The sequence below is a fragment of the Pristiophorus japonicus genome, chromosome 2, assembly GCF_044704955.1.
Source record: "Pristiophorus japonicus isolate sPriJap1 chromosome 2, sPriJap1.hap1, whole genome shotgun sequence".
In the NCBI taxonomy this organism is placed as follows: Eukaryota; Metazoa; Chordata; class Chondrichthyes; family Pristiophoridae; genus Pristiophorus; species Pristiophorus japonicus.
The window spans coordinates 197394240-197419570 of record NC_091978.1 but is presented as its reverse complement, the minus strand read 5'-3'; the positions used below and the strand labels follow the sequence as shown (position 1 = coordinate 197419570).

Here is a 25331-nt window from a genome sequence, read left to right as displayed (position 1 = left end):
TTTGTTTTTAACTAATTACTAGATCTAGTTTAAGTTCTTGATAGATAAAATTAAATATTTAACTGTAACACAAAGCACTCCAAGTTTTGGAGGCAAAAAGCAGCTCCAAATTTCTACTCTTTCCAAATTCCCAAGTTTAACACCCTGTTTAGAAGCATTCCATTTAAGATTCAGCATGGTTTTATGAAATGGAAATCATGTTTGACAAATTTATTGGAGTTCTTTGAGGATGTAATGAGTAGGATGGATAAGGGGGAACCAGTGGATGTGGTGTATTTGGATTTCCAGAAGGCATTCGATAAGGTGCCACATAAAAAGTTACTGCACAAGATAAAAGTTCCTGGGGTTGGGGTAATAGATTCGCATGGATAGAGGATTGGCTAACTAACAGAAAACAGAGAGTCGGGATAAATAGGTATTTTTTCAGTTGGCAAACAGTAACTAGTGGGGTGCCACAGGGATCAGTGCTGGGGCCTCAACTATTTACAATCTATATTAATAACTTGGATGAAGGGACTGAGTGTAATGTAGCCAAGTTTGCTGAATATACAAAGATGGGTGGGAAAGCAAGTTGTGAGGAGGACACAAAAAATCTGCAAAGGGATATAGACAGGCTATGTGAGTGAGCAAAAATTTGGCAAATGGAGTATAATGTGGGAAAGTGTGACGTTATCCACTTTGGCAGAAAAAATAAAAAAGCAAATTATTTTTTAAATGGAGAAAAATTGCAAAATGCTACAGTACAGAGGGACCTGGGTGTCCTTGTGCACAAAACACAAAAAGTTAGTATGCAGATACAACAAATAATCAGGAAGGCAAATGGAATGTTGGCCTTAATTGCAAGGGGATGGAGTATAAAAGCAGAGAAGTCCTGCTACAACTGTACAGGATATTGGTGAGGCCACACCTAGAGTACCGTGTACAGTTTTGATCTCCTTATTTAAGGAGGGATATACTTGCATTTGAGGCAGTTCAGAGAAGGTTCATTAGGCAAGATTCCTGAGATGAAGAGGTTGACTTATGAAGAAAGGTTGGGTAGGTTGGGCCTATACTCATTGGAGTTCAGAAGAATGAGAGGTGATCTTATTGAAACATATAAGATAATGAGGGGGCTTGACAAGGTAGATGCAGAGAGGATATTCACACTCATGGTGGAATCTAGAATGAGGGGGCATAGTTTCAGAATAAGGGGTCACCCATTTAAAACTGAGATGAGGAGGAATTTCTTCTCTCAGAGGGTTGTAAATCTGTGGAATTCTCTGCCCTGGAGAGTTGTGGAGACTGGGTCATTGAATATATTTAAGGTGGAGATAGACAGATTTTTGAGTGATAAGAGAGTAAAGGGTTATGGGGAGTGGGCAGGGAAGTGGAGCTGAGCCCATGATCAGAGATGGCACATCTGACTGTGCAGCACTCCATCAGCACTGCACTTGAGTGTCAGCCTAGATTTCTATGTGCTCAAGTCCCTGGAGTCACACAACAACAACTCGCATTTATATAGCACCTTTAACTAAAATAATGTCCCAAGGCGCTTCACAGAGGTGTAATCAGACGAAAAAAACATAGAGCCAAAGAAGGAGCTATTATGAAGGTTGAAAAAACTGGGTCAAAGAGATGGATTTTGAAGAAACTTTCAAAGGAGCAGAAGGAGATGGAAGGGCTTAGGGAGGGAATTATAGAGTGTGGGGCCTAGATGACTAAATGGACGGCCACCAATGGTGGGGTGCACAAAAGGCCAGAGTCAGAGGAATGGACAGTTTGAGGGAGTGGGTGTGTGGGTTGTTGAGCTAAAGGAGGTAAAGCGATAGGGAGGGGTGAGGCCATGAAAGGATTTAAACACAGGGATGCAAATTTTAAATTGAAGGCACTGGAGGGAAACATAGGTCAACAAGGACAGGGTGATGGCTGAGTGGGATCTGATGCAGGATTAGACGTGGGCAGTCGTGTTTAGGATGATCTGAAGATTCCCGAAGGGACAACCTTAATCCAGCCCTCCCGGTGGGAGCAGTGTGGGGTGGATAGTGAAATTATAAACAAGTTCTTAGCTAGCACAGGGAGAAAATCTACCGCAGACGATCTGGTATTTTCCACTTGAGGCAATTGCATTCAAACAGAACAAAATTAACTCCATGTGCCAAAAATAAAAATTGTCATGATGGAAGACTGCATCATGTTCATAATATAATTGATACATATATTTGATTTTCAGAAACAAATTGGCCTGTTAAAATTGGTTGGCATTCATGTTCAAATGAGACTTCACTTTCCTTTTCCTAGAAAAGTCTGTTAAGTAACTATTTGTTAATAAAGCCATCTATTTTTCTATTCATATATCAAAACAGATCACACACAGAATTGTGCACATAGGGAAAATATTAGAGGTGACGGTCATGATCAGCTGAGTGATAGCTTTTGAAACCTGTTTGACATTTTTTTTTAATTAATTCTTGGGATGTGGAAGTTGCTGGCAAGGCCAGCCCAAGTTATTGCCCATCCCAAGTTGCCTTAGCAGTTTGAAACAACTGAGTAGCTTGGCAGGCCACTTCAGAGGCAATTAAGAGTCAACTACATTGATTTGGGACTGGAGTCACATATAGGCTAGACTGGCTAAGGCCAGCAACTTTCCTTTCCGAACAGACATAGTAAATCATTAGAGGTTTTATGACAATCCAACAGTTTCATGGTCACTCTTACTAATACAATCTTTATTTCCAGTTTTTTTTTAAAGTGACTTCAATTTTACAAACTGCTATAGTGGCATTTGAACTCATATTTTAGTGGATTATTAGTCCAGACCTCTGGTTTACTAACTAGGTCCATACCCTGGTTTAATGCTCATGTTGTGGATACAGCAGATGATATAGCTCAATGAGATTCCTTTGTGAAGGCGTCTCATAAAATGCCTCTAAAAGGTTCATGTAGAATAAATGCCCCCTGACTATCCACTGTGGGTAGGGCCTCCTGCACAATCCTCCTCCTCCTTGTTGCAGCTGCTGCTGCTCTTTGTTGTCTTCCTTCTGCTCAACCTCATCGTCCAGCCCTAAAGATGGCCCCACCAGATCATCTATGACCACAGTAAAACTGTTTAGAAGGCAATCAAAAACAGTGCAACACCAGCAAAATCTTCTTCTCAATAGTCAGAACAATGTTACCAGAGTCAGATAACAGACAAAGAAGCAACCAGAAGTTAACCGGCAGCCTGTAATGACAAATCAGCAACTAATGTGTAAGTACGGTGTGATCCCTTTAAATAGCACTGGTAAAGGGTCCTTTCTGCCTGTTGGTGCCAGGAGTTGCTGGGAGAGGTTATCGTAAAGTTGACAATAAATCAATATTTTCATTAAATTGTAATGGGGGCTAATTTCGATAGCCCCCGAAAATGGGGGCAGGGAACGCAATGCGTGATTAATCCGTGCCCGTTCAATGTACTACAGTCAGCATGCCAACTTCATGCTGCCCACTCATTTACATGATTTCGGCATGCAGCCAGTGCTAACCGCACTATTCATTGGCTGCTCATATCAGCAGGGGTCCCAAATCATAGAGGCTAGCACCAGTTAAAGCTAGCCTGCACTACTTAAAGTCAGCCTGCACCTCTTAAAGCGAAGGCGCATGGTGGAGGGAGCAGATGCTGAAAGTCAATCTACAACTGATTCTTACCTGGGAGACACTCAATAATGGAACAACGTGGAAGTGAGCGTGCTCCAAGGCTTTCTGACGCTGCATTGGAGGCCTTGGTAGAGGAGTTGGACAGGATGAGAGATGTGCTGTATCCACATATGGCCAGGAGACCCTCCAGTCACACATTCAGAAGGCAATGGGAGCAGAGAGCCATGGCAGTCAATGCCAGGAGTCATGCCCCGAGGACCTGGATATAATGCCATAAGAAGTTTAATTATCTCACATGAGTGGTCAAGGTCGGTTAATACATCTTCCAACTGCATCACTAGCCTCAGCCACTGCTAAATGCACCACATCCCATCACTCACCTACCAATAATCTCTATCAATTAGGACTCATACCTAACATTCATGGCTTCACCTAACCCTCACACACTTAGCATTGCTGCAAGCCTCAAACCCATATCTCACAGGTTGCACATGCTGCCAGCTATTCAACCATGACAGTTCCCCAAGTTCTGGGAGAATCCGAGAGCGGGAGAGTCTGAGAGCGGGAGAGTCCGAGTTCCGGGAGTCCGAGAGCGGGAGTCCGAGAGCGGGAGAGTCCGAGAGCGGGAGAGTCCGAGAGCGGGAGTCCGAGAGCAAGAGAGAGAGCAGGAGTCTGAGAGCGGAAGAGTCCGAGAGCGGGAGAGTTCGGGAGGCCAGAGAGGTCGGTGAGTTTGGGAGGCCAGAGAAGTCGTTGAGTTCGGGAGGTCAGAGAGGTTGGTGAGTTCGGGAGGCCACAGAGGTCGGTGAGTTCGGAGGCCGAGAGGTCCGTGAGGTGAGTTGGTAAGTATCTCTATTTCTTTTTAATTAGATTTTAAACTGGATAAGTCTAACTAGAGGGATGGCAGGGCAGCTCAGTCCCGTGGAGTGCACATTCTGCGGCATGTGGGCAGTCCTGGACGCTTTGCGCGGCCTAGATAACCATGTGTGCAGGAGGTGTCTCCAGCTTCAACTGCTCGAGCTCCGTGTTTCGGAGCTGGAGCAGCGGGTGAAGTCAATACGGTGCATCCGCGAGGCTAAGAGCTACACAGATAGCATGTTTCAGGAGGTGGTCACCCCGCAGCTTAAAAGCGTGCGGGCAGGAGAGAAGTGAGTGACCACCAAATGCCGGTAATGCAGGAGTCCCCCCGTGAGTCCATCTCGCTTTCAAACCAATATTCACTTCTGAGTATCAGTGCCTCGAGGGAGTGCAGCCAGAGCCAATTCCAAGGCACCACAGGGGGGAGGGATGAAAAATAAAAGAGCTCTAGTGATAGGGGATTCTACAGTTAGGGGAACAGACAGGCGTTTCTGCATCCTAGGACGTGACTCCCGAATGGTTTGGTGCCTTTCTGGTGCCAAGGTCAAGGATGGTCTGCACCTGGGCAGGACCGGAACCAATGTCCTAGGGGGAGTGGTTGCTAGTGCTGTTGGGGAGGAGTTAAACTAATATGGCAGGGGGATGGGAACCTATGCAGGGAGACAGAGGGAAATAAAATGGAGGCAGAAGCTAAAGATAGAAAGGAGAATAGTAAAAGTGGAGGGCAGAGAAACCCAAGGCAAAAAACAAAAAGAGCCACATTACAGAAAAATTCAAAAGGGACAAAGTGTGTTAAAAAGACAAGCCTGAAGACTCTATGCCTCAATGCGAGGAGTATTCGGAATAAGGTGGACGAATTAACTGCGCAGACAGCAGTTAATGGATATGATGTAATTGGCATCATGGAGACAGAGCTCCAGGGTGACCAAAGCTGGGAACTCAACATCCAGGGGTATTCAACATTTAGGAAGGATAGGCAGAGAGGAAAAGGAGGCTGGATGGCGTTGCTGGTTAAATAGGAAATTAATGCAATAGTAAGGAGGGACATTAGCCTGGATAATGTGGAATCAGTACGGGTGGAGCTGCGGAATTCCAAAGAGCAGAAAATACTAATGGGAGTTGTGTACAGACCACCAAACAGTAGTAGTGAGGTTGGGGACAGCATCAAACAAGAAATAAGGGATGTGTGCAATAAAGGTACAGCAGTTATCATGGGCGACTTTAATCTACATATTGATTGGACTAACCAAACTGGTAGCAATGCGGTGGAGGAGGATTTCCTGGAGTGTATTAGTGATGGTTTTCTAGACCAATATGTCGAGGAACCAACTAGAGAGCTGGCCATCCTAGACTGGGTGATGTGGAATGAGAAGGGACTAATTAGCAATCTTGTTGTGCGAGGCCCCTTGGGGAAGGGTGACCATAATATGGTAGAATTCTTTATTAAGATGGAGAGTGACACAGTTAATTCGGAAACTAGAGTCCTGAACTTAAGGAAAGGTAACTTCGACGGTATGAGGAGTGAATGGGCTACAATAGACTGGCAAAGGATACTTAAAGGGTTGACGGTGGATAAGCAATGGCAAACATTTAAAGATCACATGGATGAACTTCAGCAATTGTACATCCCTGTCTGGAGTAAAAATAAAACGGGGAAGGTGGCTCAACCATGGCTAACAAGGGAAATTAAGGATAGTGTTAAAGCCAAGGAAGAAGCATATAAATTGGCTAGAAAAAGCAACAAACCTGAGGACTGGGAAAAATTTAGAATTCAACAGAGGAGGACTAAGGGTTTAATTAAGAGTGGGAAAATAGAGTACGAGAGGAAGTTTGCAGGGAACATAAAAACTGACTGCAAAAGCTTCTATAAATATGTGAAGAGAAAAAGATTAGTGAAGACAAACATAGGTCCCTTGTAGTCGGATTCAGGTGAATGTATAATGGGGAACAAAGAAATGGTAGACCAATTGAACCAATACTTCGGTTCTGTCTTCACGAAGGAAGACACAAATAACCTTCCGAATGTACTAGGGGACAGTGGGTCTAGTGAGAAGGAGGAACTGAAGGATATCCTTATTAGGTGGGAAATTGTGTTAGGGAAATTGATGGGATTGAAGGCCGATAAATTCCCGGGGCTTGATAGTCTGCATCCCAGAGTACTTAAGGAAGTGGCCCTAGAAATAGTGGATGCATTGGAGATCATTTTCCAACAGTCTATCGACTCTGGATCAGTTCCTATGGACTGGAGGGTAGCTAATGTAACACCACTTTTTAAAAAAGGAGGGAGATAGAAAACGGGTAATTATAGACCGGTTAGCCTGACATCAGTAGTGGGGAAAATGTTGGAATCAATTATTAAGGATGAAATAGCAGCGCATTTGGAAAGCAGTGACAGGATCGAAACAAGTCAGCATGGATTTATAAAAGGGAAATCATGTTTGACGAATCTTCTGGAATTTTTTGAGGATGTAACTAGCAGAGTGGACAAGGGAGAACCAGTGGATGTGGTATATTTGAACTTTCAAAAGGCTTTTGACAAGGTCCCGCACAAGAGATTGGTGTGCAAAATCAAAGCGCGTGGTATTGGGGGTAATGTACTGATGTGGATATAGAACTGGTTGGCAGACAGGAAGCAGAGAGTTGGGATAAACGGGTCCTTTTCAGAATGGCAGGCATTGACTAGTGGAGTGCCGCAGGGCTCAGTGCTGGGACCCCAGCTCTTTACAATATACATTAATGATTTAGATGAAGGAATTGAGTGTAATATCTCCACGTTTGTGGACAACACTAAACTGGGTGGCAGTGTGAGCTGCGAGGAGGATGCTTGCAGGCTGCAGGGTGACTTAGGACAGGTTAGGTGAGTGGTCAAATGCATGGCAGATGCAGTATAATGTGGATAAATGTGAGGTTATCCATTTTGGGGGCAAAAACACGAAGGCAGAATATTACCTGAATGGCGGCAGATTAGGAAAAGGGGAGGTGCAACGAGACCTGGGTGTCATGGTTCATCAGTCACTGAAAGTGGGAATGGCCCTTACGGCTAAGGGGATCAAGGGGTTTGGAGAGAAAGCAGGAAATGGGTACTGAGGGAATGATCAGCCATGATCTTATTGAATGGTGGTGCAGGCTTGAAGGGCCGAATGGCCTACTCCTGCACCTATTTTCTATGTTTCTATGTTTCTATGTCACAGAGCGGACGGCAGGCATTCTGCGGCGGGGGGGGGGGGGGGGGGGGGGTAAACAGCTAGAGGTCATGGTCCATATCGGGACCAACGACATACATAAAATGAGGGATGAGGTCCTACAGGTAGATTCAGGGAGCTAGGAAGAAAATTAAAGGTTAGGGCCTCAAAGGTAGTAATCACTGGGTACTACCGGTGCCACGTGCTAATGAGTACAAGAATAGAATGATAGAGAGGATGAACACTTGGCTGGAAAGTTGGTGTAGGAAGGAGGGCTTTAAATTCTTGAGGCACTGGGACCGCTTCTGGAGAAGATGGGAGCTGTACAAACCAGATAGGTTGCACCTCAACAGAGCCAGGACCAATATCCTCGCGGGGAGTTTTGCTAGTGCTGTTGTGGAGAGTATAAACTAGCTTGGCAGGGGGATGGGAACCTGAGAACAAATTCAAATGGGGAGAATGTAAAGCAGAAATTGGATAGCAAGAATCTAGAAAGCAGACAGAGGAAACAAGGCTTAGTAAGTAGTAAGCAAGGAAATCTTCCTGTGCTAAATGGAATATACTTTAATGCACTAAGTATAGCGAATAAGGTGGATGAACTAAGCGCACAGGTATACACTTGGGAGTGTGACATTGTAGCCATTACAGAAACATGGCTGAAAGAGAGGCAGGTTTGGCTGATCAATATTCCTGATTAAAGGATTTTTAGACAAGACAGAGAGCGGGGTAAAAGGTGGGGGGGGGGGGGGGTGGCGTGGTTTTGTGGTACTGATTAAAGAAACTATTATAGCAGTGAGGAGGGATGATATGTTAACGGGATCATCAAATGAGACCATATGGGTCGAATTGAAAAATAAAAAAGGGGCGATCACACTGTTGGGCATGTATTATAGACCCCCAAACAGCGGGAGGGAGATAGAGGAGCAAATTGCTGTGGTCCAAAAACTATAGGGTAGTAATAGTAGGGGATTTTAACTATCCGAATATTGATTGGGACAACTATAGTGTGAAGGATATAGAGGGTGCGGAATTCTTGAAATGCATTCAGGAGAACTTTTTTAGTCAGTATGTAGCAAGCCCAACACGAGAAGGGACGGTTTTGGATTTAGTTTTGGGGAATTAAGCTGGGCAAGTTGAAGGGGTATTAGTGGGAGAGCATTTGGGTGCCAGTGACCATAATTCAGTCAGATTCAAGTTGGTTATGGATAAGGACAAAGATAGGCCTGGAATAAAAGTCCCAAATTAGGGAAAAGCTAATTTTGCTAAGTTAAGAAGTGATTTGGCTATAGTGCACTGGAAACAGCTACTTGTGGGTAAATCAGTGTCGGAATAATGAGAGGCATTCAAGGAGGAAATCCAGAAGGCTCAGGCGAAACATGTGCCCTTAAAGAAAAAGGGCGCGAATAATAATTTTAAAGCCCCCTGGATGTCTAGGGACTTACAGGGAGGATTTTTAAAAAAGGGACACTTACGTCATATACCAACGGCTAAATACTATAGAATCTTTAGAGGAATATAGAAAGTTAAAAGGCAAAATTAAAAAGGATATTAGAAATGCTAAGAGAGAGCATGAAAAATTCTTGGCCAGTAAAATTAAGGAAAACCCTAAGATGTTCTATAAATACATTAAGAGTAAGAGTGTAACTAAAGAAAAGGTAGGTTCTATTCGAGACCATGAGGGTAATCTTTGTGTGGAGGCAGAAGATGCTGGGAAGGTTCTGAACGAATACTTTGCATCTGTTTTCACAAAGGAAAGGGGCAATGCAGATACCGCTATCGAGGAGGAGTGTGATATTCTGGATGAAATAAATATAGTGAGAGAGGAAGTATTAAGGAATTTAGCAGCTTTGAAAGTAGATAAGTCCCTAGGCCTGGATGAAATGCATCCCAGGCTGTTGAGCGAAGTAAAAGAGGAAATAGCAAAGGCTTTGACCATCATTTTCCAGTCCTCTTTGGATTTGGGCATGGTGCCGGAGGATTGGAGGACTGCTAATGTGGTATCCTTGTTTAAGAAGGGAAAAAGGGATAGCCCGAGTAATTACATGCCTGTCAGCCAAACCTCAGTGATGGGAAAATTATTGGAAAAAATCCTGAAAGACAGGATAAATCTACCTTGGAAAGGCAAGGATTAATTAGGAACAGTCAGCACGGATTTGTTAAGGGAAGATCATGTTTGACTAAACTGATTGAATTTTTTGAGGAGGTAAGCAAGAGGGTAGATGAGGGTAGTGCATACGATGTAGTGTATATGGACTTTAGCAAAGGTTTTGATAAGGTCCCACATGGTAGACTGGTCATGAAGGTTAAAGCCCATGGGATCCAGAGCAAAGTGGCAAGTTGGATCCAAAATTGGCTTGGAGGTAGGAAACAAAGGATAATGGTTGATGGATGTTTTTGTGACTGGAAGGATGTTTCCAGTGGGGTTCCGCAGGGCTCAGTACTGGATCCCTTGCTTTTTGTAGTATATATCAATGATTTAGATTTGAATATAGGGAGTATGATTAAGAAGTTTGCAGACGACACTAAAATTGGCTGTGTGGTTGATAATGAAGAGGAAAGTCATGGGATGCAGGAGGATATCAATCTACTGGTCAGGTGGGCAGAGCAGTGGCAAATGGAATTTAATTCAGAGAAGTGTGAGGTAATGCACTTTGGGAGGGCTAATAAGGAAAGGGTATACACATTCAGTGTTAGGCCACTTAATAGTGTAGATGAACAAAGGAACCGTGGAGTGCTTGTCCACAGATCCCTGAAAGTTGCAGGCCAGGTGGATAAGATGGCTAAGAAGGCTTACGGAATGCTAGCCTTTATTGGCCAAGGCATAAAATATAAGAGCAGGGAGATTATGCTAAATTGTATAATACTTTGGTTAGGCCACAGCTGGAGTACTGCATGCAATTCTGGCCACCGTAGTATAGGAAGAACGTGATTGCACTCGAGAGGGTGCAGAGGAGATTTACTAGGATGCTACTTGGAATGGAGAATCTTAGTTATGAGGACAGGTTGGATAGGCTGGGTTTGTTCTCATTGGAACAGAGGAGGTTGCGAGGAGACCTCATTGAGGTGTACAAAATATTGAGGGGCCTGGACATAGTGGATAGTAAGGGTATATTTCCATTTGTGGATGGGTCTATTATGAGGGGGCATTGTTTTAAGGTGGTTGGTGGAAGGTTTAGAGGAGATTTGAGGGGGGCTTCTTTATGCAGAGGGTTGTGGGGGTCTGGAACTTGCTACCCGGAAGAGTGGTGGTTGCAGAAACCCTCACCACTTTTAAGAAATAGTTGTATGGGCACTTAAAGTGCAGTAACCTGCAGGGTTACGGACTTAGAGCTGGTAATTGGGATTAGACTGGATGACCTTTTGTTGGACGGCGCAGATATAATGGTAAGTACTGCAGGGAATAGAATATAGCAAGGGTGATCTCCTGGACTAGTTTCAATCACCTGGATGGGTCGGAGAGGAATTTTCCCAGATTTTTTCTCCCTAAATTGGCCTGGATTTTTATCTGGTTTTTGCCTCTCCCAGGAGATCACATGGCTCCAGTTTCAGTGGAGTGTAGAATGTTTCAGTATAAGGGGTGTCGCAGTTGTGTGAGGCGGACTGGTTGGGTTGGGTGCTCTTTGCCTTTCCGTCATTGTTCATAGGTTTATATGTAACCTTCAGGGCTGCTGGTCGAGTGCCATGCCGTTCTTGGTCGGCTGGCGTGGACATGATGGGCCGAAATGGCCTCCTTCTGCACTGTAAATCGCTATGTTTCTATGACAGCGAAATCACCCAGATTGCACGACACTCACTGACACACTTCCACTTCTGGCACACAACTGGAGGCAGCAGGAGCTAACCAGTGGGGGACTGCATGCCCTAACTGTCATGGAGGAGGTGGTACTGGCAATTATTGGAACAGCCATTGCTGAGGCTGTGGCCAGCGGTGGGGCTGTAACCATAGAAAATGACGGTATCCTCATACCTAATCCTCCTTCTCACATTCCACTTCCTCCTCATCCCTTAATTTCTTCTGATTTACATGCTGCAGATGGTGTAAGCATGCACCTCTTGCTTTCGCCCACTCTGCCCCCCACAACCTTATCATTGTGCCTTTCTCCTTTCAGATACCAAAGAACTGCAACCTGGACAGGCAGTGGTGGAAGAGCAGGAAGATAGTGAAGATGAAAAGACACTGTCACTCGATTTCACACTCACAACCACCAGCTCAGAGACTGACACTGCACGTAATTTAGAGGGTAACAGAGGTGGGACCTGCACATGGTGAGACACTGGGCATGAGTGGCCTGCAGCCAGGGCAGAGGACAAGGATAGCGCAGGTGGCAGTTCACCAGAGGACGAGGTCACACGCGAGTTCTGCTGCAGAGGACTCAGATGAAGACTTCAATGGGGAAGACTACAGAAGAAGCCTGATGGGTATGCACAATGAAATGCTTGGTGCATTGGGAAGCCTGCCAGAAAGTCTGTGTGCAATGTCAAGGACATTGAGGAGTTTCGCACAAACTTGGCATCGGGCTTTGCACAGAGCTTGGAGCCCATCCTTTTCAGCATGGAACTGGTGGCCAACTCCATTGGCGCACTTGTGGACCCAACCATCATGTAGTGTCTCAGCCGATGTCTCAGTTTCCATTGCAGCACAGGCAGAAGCCACCTAATATCAGTGCTACAGTGGAAGCTCAGACTGCTGTCATTGTGGCTCTGGATTCCAGTGTTCAAAGGGGCTTGCAATCTGTCCTCCAACAGATTACTAGGATTGCTAAAGCACCTTCTCGGGGGAGTGGTAGTAGCTCTGTGGAGCATGAACCTGCAGTCCTTTCTCAGGATGACAACATTTGTCATCCCACCCTGCCACTCTGCCAATGTCCTTGCTGTTGCCTGTAAGCCAGCAAGCCCAGACTGCTACCGCCCATGCCAGGATAGTGCACACCATGATCAGGCTTTCTAGGCCAGAGCTGCTTGAGGTCATCCTCCAAGGCCATCTGCAGTCTCCCCCACTGAAAGTCAGCAGACTTCCACCAGCCATACTGCAGCCATTTGGTAGCACTGTATAGGAGCTCTAGGACAAGCAAAGCCGGATTTTTGTTTTTTGAGTGCGATATGCGATTGGGATCCGAGTTTTGAATGCAATGTACTGGAAGAGTACTGAGCTGTTAGTGTGTCGCACTGCAGGCCGAGAGAGCTACACGGATGCCTGTTTGGAGAAGTTACACTGAAGACAGGCACTAAGGGAATACACAAGGGTGATTAGGGTTACAATTATTTGCAATAGGCATGATTTCATTGATAAATTTGGTTTGGAATGTTTATGATGTGAAGGCTTTTATTTTTGCAATGTGGCCAAGAAGATGCTATGATGATTAGTGACAGAGGGTTGCACTTCAACAGAGTTGGGACCAATATACTCATGGGGGTGGGGTTTGCTAGTTCTGTTGGGGAGGGTTTAAACTAGCTTGGCAGGAGAACGGGAACCTGAAAATAGATTCAGTAGGGAGGGGAGAAAAGCTGGAATTAGAAAACAATAATAAAGAAAGTGAGTTTGAAGGAGAGAAGAAACAAGTAGGAAAAAAGGGTAAAAAAAACAAATTTAAAGGCTCTTTGTCTAAATGCAAGTAGCATTCGTAACAAAATAGATGAGTTGACGACACAAATAGATACAGAGACGTGGATGCAAGGTGACCAGGCCTGGGAACTAAATAATCAGCGGTATTTGACAATCCGGAAGGACAGACAGAAAGGAAAAGGAGATGGGGTAGCTCTGTTGATAAAGGATGGAATCACTGCAATAGTGAGAAATGATATTGGCTCAAATATCAGGATGTTGAAACACTTTGGGTGGAGATAAGGAATAATAAGGGGAAAAAGTCACTGGTGGGCATAGTCTATAGGCTCCCTAACAGTCGCAACTCTGTTGGTCGGAGTATAAACCAGGAAATAGTGGGGGTTTGTAGTGGGAACAGCAATAATCATGGGTGATTTTAACCTCTATATTGATTGGACAAATCAAATTGGTCAGGGGAGCCCTGAGGAAGAGTTCATAGAGTGCATAAGGGAAGGTTCCTTGAGCAGTATGTAACGGAATCAACCAGGGGGCAGGCTATCTTAGATCCTGTGTACTGAGACAAGATTAATAAACAATCTCCTAGTTAAGGATCATCTTGGAATGAGTGATCATAGCATGGTTGAATTTTAAATTCAGATGGAGAATGAGAAAGTTGGATCTCAAACCAGCGTAATAAGTTTAAATAAAGGAGACTACAAAGGCATGAGAGCAGAGTTGGCTAAAGTGGATTGGGAAAATAGATTAAAGTGTAGGACGGTTGACGAACAGTGGTGTATATTTAAGGAGATATTTCACAACTCTCAAAAAAAAAATATTCCAGTGAGGAGGAAAGGGTGCAAAAGAAAAGATATCCATCCGTGGCTAACTAAAGAAATAAAGGACGGTATCCAATTAAAAACAAGGACATACTAAGTGGCCAAAAGTAGTGGGAGGACAGAAGATTGGGAAGCTTTTAAAAGCCAGCAAAGAATTACTAAAAAAATGATTAAAAAAGGAAAGATTGACTATGAAAGTAAACTAGCATGAAATATAAAAACAGATAGCAAGAGTTTTTACAGGTATATAAAAAGGAAAAGAGTGGCTAAAGTAAATGTTGGTCCCTTAGAGGTTGAGACTGGGGAATTAGTAATGGGGAACATGGAGATGGCAGAAACTCTGAACAAATATTTTGTATCAGTCTTTACAGTAGAGAACACTAAAAATATCCCAACAGTGGATAGTCAAGGGGCAAGAGGGGGAGAGGAACTTAACACAATCACAATCACTAAGGAGGTGGTACTCAGTAAGATAATGGGACTAAGGGCGGATAAATTCCCTGGACCTGATGGCTTGTATCTTAGGGTATTAAGAGAAGTGGTGGCAGGGATAGTGGATGCATTGGTTGTAATTAACCAAAATTCCCTGGATTCCCTGGGTAGGTCCCAGCAGATTGGAAAACTGCAAATATAATGCCCCTATTTAAAAAAGGAGGTAGACAAAAAGCAGGAAACTATAGACCAGTTAGCCTAACATCTGTGGTTGGGAAAATGTTGGAGTCCGTTATTAAAGAAGTAGTAGCAGGACATTTGGAAAAACAAAATTCAGTCAGGCAGAGTCAGCATGGATTTATGAAGGGGAAGTCATGTTTGACAAATTTCCTGGAATTCTTTGAGGATGTAACGAACAGGGTGGATAAAGGGGAACTAGTGGATGTGGTGTATTTGGACTTCCAGAAGCCATTTGACAAGGTGCCACATAAAAGGTTACTGCACAAGATAAAAGTTCACGGGGTTGGAGGTAATATATATTAGCATGGATAGAGGATTGGCTAACTAACAGAAAACACAGAGTCGGGATAAATGGTTCATTCTCGGGTTGGTGACCAGTAACTAGTGGGGTGCCGCAGGGATCAGTGCTGGGACCCCAGCAATTTTCAATCTATATTAATGAATTGGAAGAAGGGGCCAAGTGTAACGTAGCCAAGTTTGCTGACAATACAAAGATGGGAGGAAAAACAATGTGCGAGGAGGACACAAAAAATCTGCAAAAGCACATAGACAGGCTAAGTGAGTGGGCAAAAATTTGGCAGATGGTGTATAATGTTGGAAAGTGTAAGGTTACGCACTTTGGCAGAAAGAAAATCAAAGAGCAAGTTATTATTTAAATGATAAATGCTGCAGTACAGCAGGATCTGGGGGTACTTGTGCATGAAACGCAAAAGGTTCGTATGCAGGTACAGCAAGTGATCAGGAAGGCCAACGGAATCTTGGCCTTTATTGTAAAGAGGATGGAATATAAAAGCAGCAAAGTCCTGTTATAACTGTACAGAGTATTGGTGAGGCCACACCTGGAATACTGCGTGCAGTTTTGGTTTCCATATTTAAGAAAAGATATACTTGCTTTGGAGTCTGTTCAGAGAAGGTTCACTAGGTTGATTCCGGAGATGAGGGGGTTGACTTATGAGAAAAGGTTGAGTATGTTGGGCCTCTACTCATTGGAATTCAGAAGAATGAGAGGTGATCTTATCGAAACGTATAAGATTATGAGGGGGCTTGCCAAGGTAGATGCAGAGAGGAAGTTTCCACTGATAGGGGAGACTAGAACTAGGAGGCATAATCTTAGAATAAGGGGCCGCCCATTTAAAACTGAGATGAGGAGAAATTTCTTCTCTCGGAGGGTTGTAAATCTGTGGAATTCACTGCCTCAGAGAGCTGTGGAAGCTGGGTCATTGAATAAATTTAAGACCGAGATAGATAGTTTCTTAACCGATAAGGGAATAAGGGGTTATGGGAAACGGGCAGAGAAGTGGACCTGAGTCCATGATAGGATAAGCCATATTAAATGGCGCAGCAGGCTCGAGGGGCCGGATGGCCTACTCCTGCTCCTATTTCTTGTGTTCTTATGCAATGTGTGGGACTGTTGGTGAATGGGAATTGGGGTTGTGGTTACTGGTATTGCACTCGAATTACATCTTCACAGACAGCCTGGGTAGAAAGCAGCTGTCTAGGTTGCCTCCTCCCTTCCTCCTCCTCCTCCTCCTCCTTCTCCTCAGCTGCTCACTGTATAGCTAGTTGTAAGGTCAGTGCCCTCATAAGGGCAAGATAGTGCAGCATGTAGCAGACCACCACAAACCTTGACACCCACTCTGCTGACTACTGCAGGGCTCCTCCAGAGCGGTCCAGACAGCAGTGTGTATGGGTTGCACACCAGAGTCATGAGCCATGTCATCAGTGGAAAGCCCTTGTCGCCTAGCAGCCACCCTTTAATTTGCCATGGTGACCCAAATGCAGATGGCACAATGGACTGCCGCAGAATGCAGGCTTCATGACTGCTGCCAGGCTGTCTATGGTCGCACACCAGCTGGACATTGAGGGAGAGGAATCCCTTTCAGTTCCAGTCATGGTAGAGTTGACATGTGGTGCCCACAAAGCAATGTGTGTGCAATCAATGGCACCCTGCACCATAGGGAAGCCTGCAATCCTAGCAAAGTCATGTGCTCGCTCCACCTGCTGCTTTCTGGCAAGAGAATGAAATGTAGTCAGCTATCTTTGAATATCGAGCCACAGTAAGCTCCCTTACACAACAGTGGATGGCAAGCTGCGTGATGTTGCAAATATCTTCTGCTCCAGCCTGGAAGGAGTCTGCACATAAATGTTCATTGCCATGGTCACTTTCACAGCCACTGGTAGTGTAGTCCTTGTCCTGCTGAAGTTGCAGTTGTGGTGGCAGCACATGGCAGATTTCAGTGAGGACGTCCTTTCTGAAGCGCAGACATCTCACACATTGTTCCTCGCTGAGGTTCAGGTAGGAGAATTGTTCCCTGAACACCCTGGACCTATATGGGCTCCTGCTGAGAGCCCTTCTCCCCCTCCTCCTCTCCCTTACAGCAGCTTGTCCTGCTCTGAGTGGCCTCTGTTCAATCTGCATGTCAGACTGTATTTCAAGGGGAATTCCTACTAGTGTACCATGTCTGGCAGCAAATGGTTTGTGCAGAAGCCTTGAACTCAAGAAAAAGTCCCTCAGCACCTGCCACACCACTACCTGTAGACTTTGGTAATTTTAAATAACTAGAGAAAGCACCAAACACATGTCATCATCATTGGCAGTCCCTCGAAATCGAGGAAGATTTGCTTCCACTCTAAAAGTAAGTTCTCAGGTGACTGTACAGTCCAATACGGGAATTACAGTCTCTGCCACAGGTGGGACAGACAGTTGCTGAAGGAAGGGGTGGGTGGGGAGTGTGGTTTTCCGCACGCTCCTTCTGCTGCCTGTGCTTATTTTCTGCATGCTCTCGGCGACGAGCCTCAAGGTGCTCAGCACCCTCCTGGTTGCTCTTCCTCCACTTAGGGTGGTCTTTGGCCTGGGATTCCCAGGTGTCAGTGGGGTTGTTGCACTTTATCAAGGAGGTTTTGAGGGTGTCCTTGAAACGTTTCCTCTGCTCACCTGGGAATCGCTTGCCATGTAGGAGTTGCGAGTAGAGCGCTTGCATCGGGCATGTGGAAAATGTGGCCTGCCCAATGGAGCTGGTTGAGTGTGGTCAGTGCTTCGATGCTGGGGATGTTGGCCTGATCGAGAACACTGATGTTGATGCGTCTATCCCCCCAGGGGATTTGCAGGATCTTGTGGAGACATCTTTGGTGGTATTTCTCCAGCGATTTGACGTGTCTGCTGAATATGGTCCACGTCTCTGAGCCATACAGGAGGGCGGGTATTACTACAGCCCTGTAGACCATAAGCTCGATGCCAGATTTGAGGGCCTGATCTTTGAACACTCCTTTTCTCAGGCGACCAAAGGCTGCACTGAAACTGGAGGCAGTGTTGGACCACGTCGGTGATGTCTGCCCTTGCTGATAATAGGCTCCCGAAGTATGGAAAGTGGTCCATGTTGTCCAAGGCCGCACTGTGGATTTTGATGACCGGGGGACGGTGCTGTGTGGTGGGGTCAGTTGGTGGAGGACCATTGTCTTATGGATGTAGATGCATACTAACAGCCAGAAGAAATCAGTCAGCAACTAGTCTGTTGATGATCCCTTTAAATAGAGCTGGTTGAGTTCCTTCCTGCTGTTGAATGCATGTTCAGCTGTGCAATCTTAAGAGTGTGTGTGTTGAGCTCCAAAATGACAGCACTGGTGTCAAATCAGTGTTGCACAGTGATTGACGTCATGATCCACCTGAGGAGGCCAAGACGTTGCTGGAGGGAGGGAGGCCAGGATGTCACCTGACGTAGGCCCGAACGTCACCGGAGGGAAGCCCGAACGTCGCAGGAGGGAGGCCCGAACGTCAGCGGAGGTAAGCACGAACGTCGCAGGAGGCAGGCCCGAACGTCGCCGGAGGGAGGCCAAACATTGCCGGAGGGAGGCCTGAACGTCGGCGGAGGTAGGCCCGAATATCGCCGGAGGGAGGCCAAACATCGCAGGAGGGAGGCCTGAACGTCGCGGAGGTAGGCACGAACGTCGCAGGAGGGAGGCCCGAACGTCGCCGGAGGTAGGCCCGAACTTCGCCAGAGGACAGCGCGAACATCATCGGAGGGAGGCCAGAACGTCGTCGTCGGGAGGCCCGAACGTCGCCGGAGGGAGGCCCGAATGTCGCCGGAGGTAGGCCCGAACAGCGCCAGAGGGAGACCAGAGCATAGGGACGGAGAGAGAAGGTAGGGCCCAAACCTGTGGTCGAAGCGGGTCGGAGTCCCTCCGGGGGTCGAGTGAAGCACCTGAGTCGGCCACATCCAGTTGGAGAGCGAGAGGCTTTGTTGAAGGAGGGTCAATCTGGATGGTAAGTCCGGCGCTCACAGATGGAGGTAAGGAACAAGCATGGTAGGGGGATGGACACTGGGCTCAGGTTGCTGCCCTTGCAGCATGGAGTAGGGGTAAGGAATACACTCTAGGGGTAAGGAATGCACCCACTATTAGGGCCAGGGGAAGCTTAAACAGTGGGGGCCGGGAGGAGATTGGGAGAGAAAGAGTGAAGGATGGTAACGGATGGCTAGAGGGAAATTTGTTCAGGGAGAGCTCCCTAGGGAGCTGCCATCCCATCTGCCATCTTGGAGATCCGTCATTAACATCAAAATAGCCCCAAAGCAGCGACGGCAACAGTACAATGCCACAGAAAAATCAACGCCGGGGCACTCAAAGACCCAGTTAAGCAAGTCTTATACAGCCAGCGCTTCATTGCCAACTTGGCAACCCTCAATGACCCCGAGACGCAGAGTGCCCACATCGCTTCCATAACCAGTGCCTGCGAAGAGACGCTCGGTTACTCAACCAGGAAACACCAAGACTGGTTTGACGAGAATGACCAAGCGATCCAGGAGCTAATAAGGCACAAGCGCAAAGCATTTCTGAATTTAAAGCAGCAACCCAACACGGGAGCAATAAAGCAGATCTACAGGCAGCTGAAGGCTGAGGTCCAACAAAAAACCCACGACCTAAAGAATAGATGGTGGGTGGAGAAAGCACAGAAGATCCAGCAGCTGGCCGACAACCCCATGACATGCAAGGATTCTTCAGTGCAGTCAAGACCACCTATGGCCCAAGCACCCAAGGCCCCACCCCACTGCTGGCCAAAAATGGAGAGGCACTCATTAAGGACACCGAGGCAGTCAGGGCCCACTGGAAGGAGCATTTTGAAGATCTCCTTAACTGAGACTCTACCTTCGACATGAGTGTCCTCGACTCCATCCCACAGTATGCTACCAGCCACCATCTCAGCAAAGCCCCAGCCCTGCACGAGGTAGAAAAGGCCATCCATCAGCTCAAGAACAACAAGGCATTAGGAGCAGATGGAATCCCCGCTGAGGCACTAAAGTATGGCGGAGAGGCAGTATTGGCACGAATGCATGACCTCATCTCTCTTATCTGGAAGGAGGAGAGCATGCCAGGAGATCTCAGAGATGCAGTAATCGTGACCATCTTCAAAAAAGGGGACAAGTCCGACCGCAGAAACTACAGAGGAATCTCCCTGCTGTCGGCCACTGGGAAAGTCATCGCAAGAATCCTCCTCAATCATCTTCTCCCTGTGGCTGAAGAGCTCCTCCCAGAGTCACAATGTGGATTCTGTCCACTAAGGGGTACAACGGACATGATCTTCACCGCACGACAACGACAAGAGAAATGCAGGGAACAGCACCAACCCTTATACATGGCCTTCTTTGACCTCACAAAGGTCTTTGACACTGTCAACCATGAGGGACTATGGAGCGTCCTCCTCCATTTCGGCTGCCCCCAAAAGTTTGTCACCATCCTCTGCCTGCTCCACGACGACATGTAAGCCATGATCCTGACCAACAGGTCCACCACAGACCCAATCCACGTCCGGACCGGGGTCAAGCAGGGCTGTGTCATCGTGCCAACACTCTTCTCGATCTTCCTTGTTGCAATGCTCCATCTCACTATCAACAAGCTCCCCGCTGAAGTGGAACTAAACTATAGAACCAATGGGAACCTGTTCAACCTACGTCGCTTCCAGGCTAGATCCAAGGTCGTCCCATCCTCTGTTATCGAACTACAGTAGAAACATAGAAACATAGAAACATAGAAAATAGGTGCAGGAGCAGGCCATTCAGCCCTTCTAGCCTGCACCGCCATTCAATGAGTTCATGGCTGAACATGAAACTTCAGTACCCCCTTCCTGCTTTCTCGCCATAACCCTTGATTCCCCGAGTAGTAAGGACTTCATCTAACTCCCTTTTGAATATATTTAGTGAATTGGCCTCAACTACTTTCTGTGGTAGAGAATTCCACAGGTTCACCACTCTCTGGGTGAAGAAGTTTCTCCTCATCTCGGTCCTAAATGGCTTACCCCTTATCCTCAGACTGTGACCCCTGGTTCTGGACTTCCCCAACATTGGGAACATTCTTCCTGCATCTAGCCGGTCTAAACCCGTCAGAATTTTAAACGTTTCCATGAGGTCCCCTCTCATTCTTCTGAACTCCAGTGAATACAAGCCCAGTTGATCCAGTCTTTCTTGATAGGTCAGTCCCGCCATCCCGGGAATCAGTCTGGTGAATCTTCGCTGCACTCCCTCAATAGCAAGAATGTCCTTCCTCAAGTTAGGAGACCAAAACTGTACACAATACTCCAGGTGTGGCCTCACCAAGGCCCTGTACAACTGTAGCAACACCTCCCTGCGTCTGCCCACAGCCAGAGGCCGAACTCCAAGCCGTCGTCAACACCTTCACCAAGGCGTACAAAAGCATGGGCCTTACACTAAACATCCGTAAGACAATGGTCCTCCACCAACCTGACCTCGCCATCCAGCACTGCTCCCCGGTCATCAAAATCCACAGCTCGGCCTTGGACAATGTGGACCATTTTTCATACCTTGGGAGCCTACTATTAGCAAGGGCAGATATCGATGACGAGGTCCAACACCGCCTTCAGTGTGCCAATGCAGCCTTCGGTCACCTGTGGAAGAGAGTGTTTGAAGACCAGTACCTCAAATCTGGCACCAAGCTTATGGTCTACAGGGCAGTAGTGATACCTGCCCTTCTATATGGCTCATGTGAGAACACTAGCGGCAGGTCAGGGTCATAAAAGGAGCGGCGTGGAGGCCTTGGAAGCAGCGTAGAGGCATACTACTTCAGGAAGCAACGTGATCTGGTGCAGAAAGGCGACAGCAGTGAAGAGTGATGTCATCAAGGTCCAGGTCAGTGATTGGAGCATGGGTAGATACAGTAGGAGCGGCGAGAGATTGTAGAGGGACGTGATCGGGGCCCAGGAGAGGCGTGAGTTTGGGGCCAGGGGCCCAGGGGCAGCACAGGTCAGCCCACACTGCGATATGTGTGCGCACTAGGTCCGTGCAGCAGAGCAGGTCTCCAGTCATCTTGGATAACCCTTGCCACTGGACCAAGACCTAGCTCTGTCAAGACCATGTGGTGGCTGGTGTGCAACAGCTACCACACGTTTAAAAAATCCACACACAGGCATCTTCCACCCTTCAGGATGTAGTTCGGGACCTGGAATATTAGGTCCTTCATTGAAACACCTGTGAACTCATCCTTTTTTGGCTTTGAAGCAAGTCATCCTCATTTCGAGGGACCGCCTATGATGATGATGTGGCTGAGAGACATGGACTATATATAGCAGATATCTCAAAGCGCTGGAGAAGTACCACCAGTGCTGCCTCCGCAAGATCCTGAAAATCCACTGGGAGGAGAGACATACCAACATCAGTGTCCTCGCCCACGCCAACATCCCCAGCATCGAAGTACTGACCACACTCGACCATCTCTGTTGGGTGGGCCACATCATCCGCATGCCTGACACGAGAGTCCCTCAGCAAGTGCTCTGCTCAGAACTCCTACACGGCAAGTGAGCCCCAGGTGGACAGAGGAAATACTTCAAGGACACCCTCAAAGCCTCCTTGATAAAGTGTAACATCCCCACTGGCAACTGGGAATCCCTGGCCCAAGACTTCCCAAAGTGGAGGAAGAGCATCCGGGAGGGCGCTGAGCACCTCAAGTCTCGTTGCCAAGAGCATGCAGAAACCAAGTGCAGACAACGGAAGGAGCGTGCGGCAAACCAGGCTCCCCACCCACCCTTTTCTTGAACCACTGTCTGCCCCACCTGTTACAGAGACTGTAATTGCCGCATTGGACTGTACAGCTACCTGAGAACTCACTTTTAGAGTGGAAGCAAGTCTTCCTCCATTTCCAGGGACTGCCTATGATATGATGATCTGCCTGATTTGCGTATGTCTGGCGAGCGGTCACCGCACGTGCACCAATATGGTGTCCGGCACAATTTGGCCCACAAGTGTGCATGTGCGCCACAGACTCCATTTGGGACCTCTAAGGGCATTTGTTGCCCCCAAAGGACGGGCACTACGGATCCGAATTTTGCAACAAACATTTCATAACTTTGTCTTGGAGAAGTGATGGAATTTAACTATAACTAATGTAACTAATCGCCAAAGCAATATAGTTTCTATATTTTATAGATTGCCGTTAGTAGTTAAATATTACAAAAGATCACTAAGGTCATTTGTCAGGCAGAGGCTTTGTGGTACAGCACGTGACTGACGTCACTCAGTTTAATGAGAGTAGACTTCGCTCCCTGCCATCCTCTATATAAACCATGCAGTGAGTGGGAGCTAAAGAAAGGCTCGATCACTCAACGTTATAACTCGCTATCTTCTAACTGGCAAGGATTTGGTGAGTAGAAGAGTCAACCAGTAGAAACTAGTGATTTAGCATTCAATCATTTATTTACTTATTTATCTATTGCAAATTGCAGTTGACGTTTGTTTAAGATCCTTTAGCGATTTAAAAAAGTTATTTGTTTTATTATTTAATTTATTAAAATATGTTCACTTTCCCTGTACTTTTGTATTTGTGTTCGCGTCAGTTCCATTATCAAATTCGTCCACTTTTCTTCTTAATGGGGCTTTAAAAAAATAATTCCTTGTTTATAGTCTTCCCTTTGCAAACAATTTATTTGGCCAGCTTCTGCGGATAGGAGACTAAAACTGATAGACGTTTGCTGTTAGGCAACTGATTGACAAACTTGGCTTGGGAGATGACTAGCTGAAGAAGAAAGGTAGAGAGAAAAGGGTCGAAGAGTTCTGACGAAAGGTCATCGAGCTGAAACGTTAACTCTGTTTCTCTCTCCACAGATGCTGCCTGACCTGCTGAGTATTTCCAGCATTTTCTGTTTGATATTTCAGATTTCCAGCATCCGCAGTATTTTGCTTTTGTAGAAGTGTTTAGTCTGGTTATTCTCAATTGCTACAAGTGGGAAGTCTGGTGTGTAGTCAGTATTGAAACTTAAACTAAATATTTGAATACTGTTCCTTGCAGACCATGGCTCCACGGGCTGAGTTGGAGGGCTCACAGAGCAGCTCTGGGACTGCCGAGCTCGGGGGCAGCGCCAAGCCAGCACTGAACGGTAAGTGAAGTTCATCTTCTCCTCGGTGTACCGGCCAGCGGCGGGAAACTTCCGCGCAGCCAGCTCCTCTAGTGCTCCCGCTGGTTCATTTCAGTCCTGATTTGATTCGCTTTTCTCTCTCTCTCTCTCTACAATAATTCCCATGTTCCAGGACCCAGTGAGACCTCGCACGGACCAGGTTTGCAGCCCGCTGAATCCACCAGCGTTCTGGTGGCGGAGACGCCGGATGATCCCTGGGCGCTGCCCAAACTCGAGGCTACCGGCATGAAGTGGTCAGGTACTTGTTCCCCCCGCCCAATCTCCGTCTCAAAGACACACCTTTTGCGTCTTAATTCCTGGGTAGAAGCACCGTGTCCTCACTTTAAAAATAATAATGATAATTCATGTTGGCAGAATTGAACACCGGGGGGAAGATCCTTCGTGTGCTAGTAGTGGTGTTGAAAATCGCTTTACTCATTGGATTCCTCTACATGTTCGTCTGTTCCCTGGACATCCTGAGCTCGGCGTTCCAGCTTGTTGGAGGTGAGGTACTTGCGCTCTTTGCTGTTCAGGCGGGGCTTTGGTCCAGTTGCCGATTCGGCGCTCGGGGCGACGGGGCTGAGAGCTCCGTTCTCTTTTAGGCACTTGGAAAGATGGCAAGGTTTAGGGAAGTGTCAAAGACAACTTTCCAGTGAGAACAGACTTCATTATTTTTGTTTTAAGATCCCCTCTTGTCTGTTGTTCTATAGGCAAAGCCGCTGGAGATATTTTCAAAGATAACGTGGTGCTGGCGAACCCTGTGGCCGGGCTGGTGATCGGGATCTTGGTCACGGTTCTGGTCCAAAGTTCCAGCACCTCATCTTCTATCGTAGTCAGCATGGTGTCCTCTGGCTGTAAGTACACAGTGCTCCCAAAACCATAACTTGAGCCCCTAGTTAAGACTTCCCACTTGGGAGGGTTAGCAATGAATGAGATCTTCCTGCTGTCCATCTCTCTCCTCTTACTTACCTCCCGCTGTTTCTTTTCAGTATTGGGAGTACGATCCGCTATCCCCGTGATAATGGGAACGAACATCGGCACCTCGGTCACCAACACCATCGTGGCCCTGATGCAATCCGGAAACCGAAATGAATTCAGAAGGTACTCTCCCAATTCCGCCCGAACCCCTCCTTTTACCTAAGAGCCAGCGGTGACTCGGCAAAGGAGATTTGTAGGGGATAGGAGGAAGAGCGCGAGTTAAATTATTTCTGACAGTAAAACAACTGGTTAAAGGAGCACCGTCT

At 46.7% G+C, this 25331-nt stretch overlaps 1 protein-coding gene across 4 annotated transcripts in view; it reads left to right on the top strand.

Moving 5' to 3' along the window:
• The window catches only part of LOC139232910 (sodium-dependent phosphate transport protein 2B-like), a 203439-nt gene that overhangs the window by 129844 nt on the left and 48264 nt on the right, over positions 1-25331 (top strand). For all 4 annotated transcript variants that reach the window (XM_070863407.1, XM_070863420.1, XM_070863412.1 and 1 more), the window contains exons 2-6: positions 23982-24069; positions 24221-24346; positions 24463-24591; positions 24798-24941; positions 25077-25188. In XM_070863407.1, the coding sequence (XP_070719508.1) occupies positions 23982-24069; positions 24221-24346; positions 24463-24591; positions 24798-24941; positions 25077-25188 (599 nt within the window). The remainder of the gene's footprint in view (positions 1-23981; positions 24070-24220; positions 24347-24462; positions 24592-24797; positions 24942-25076; positions 25189-25331) is intronic.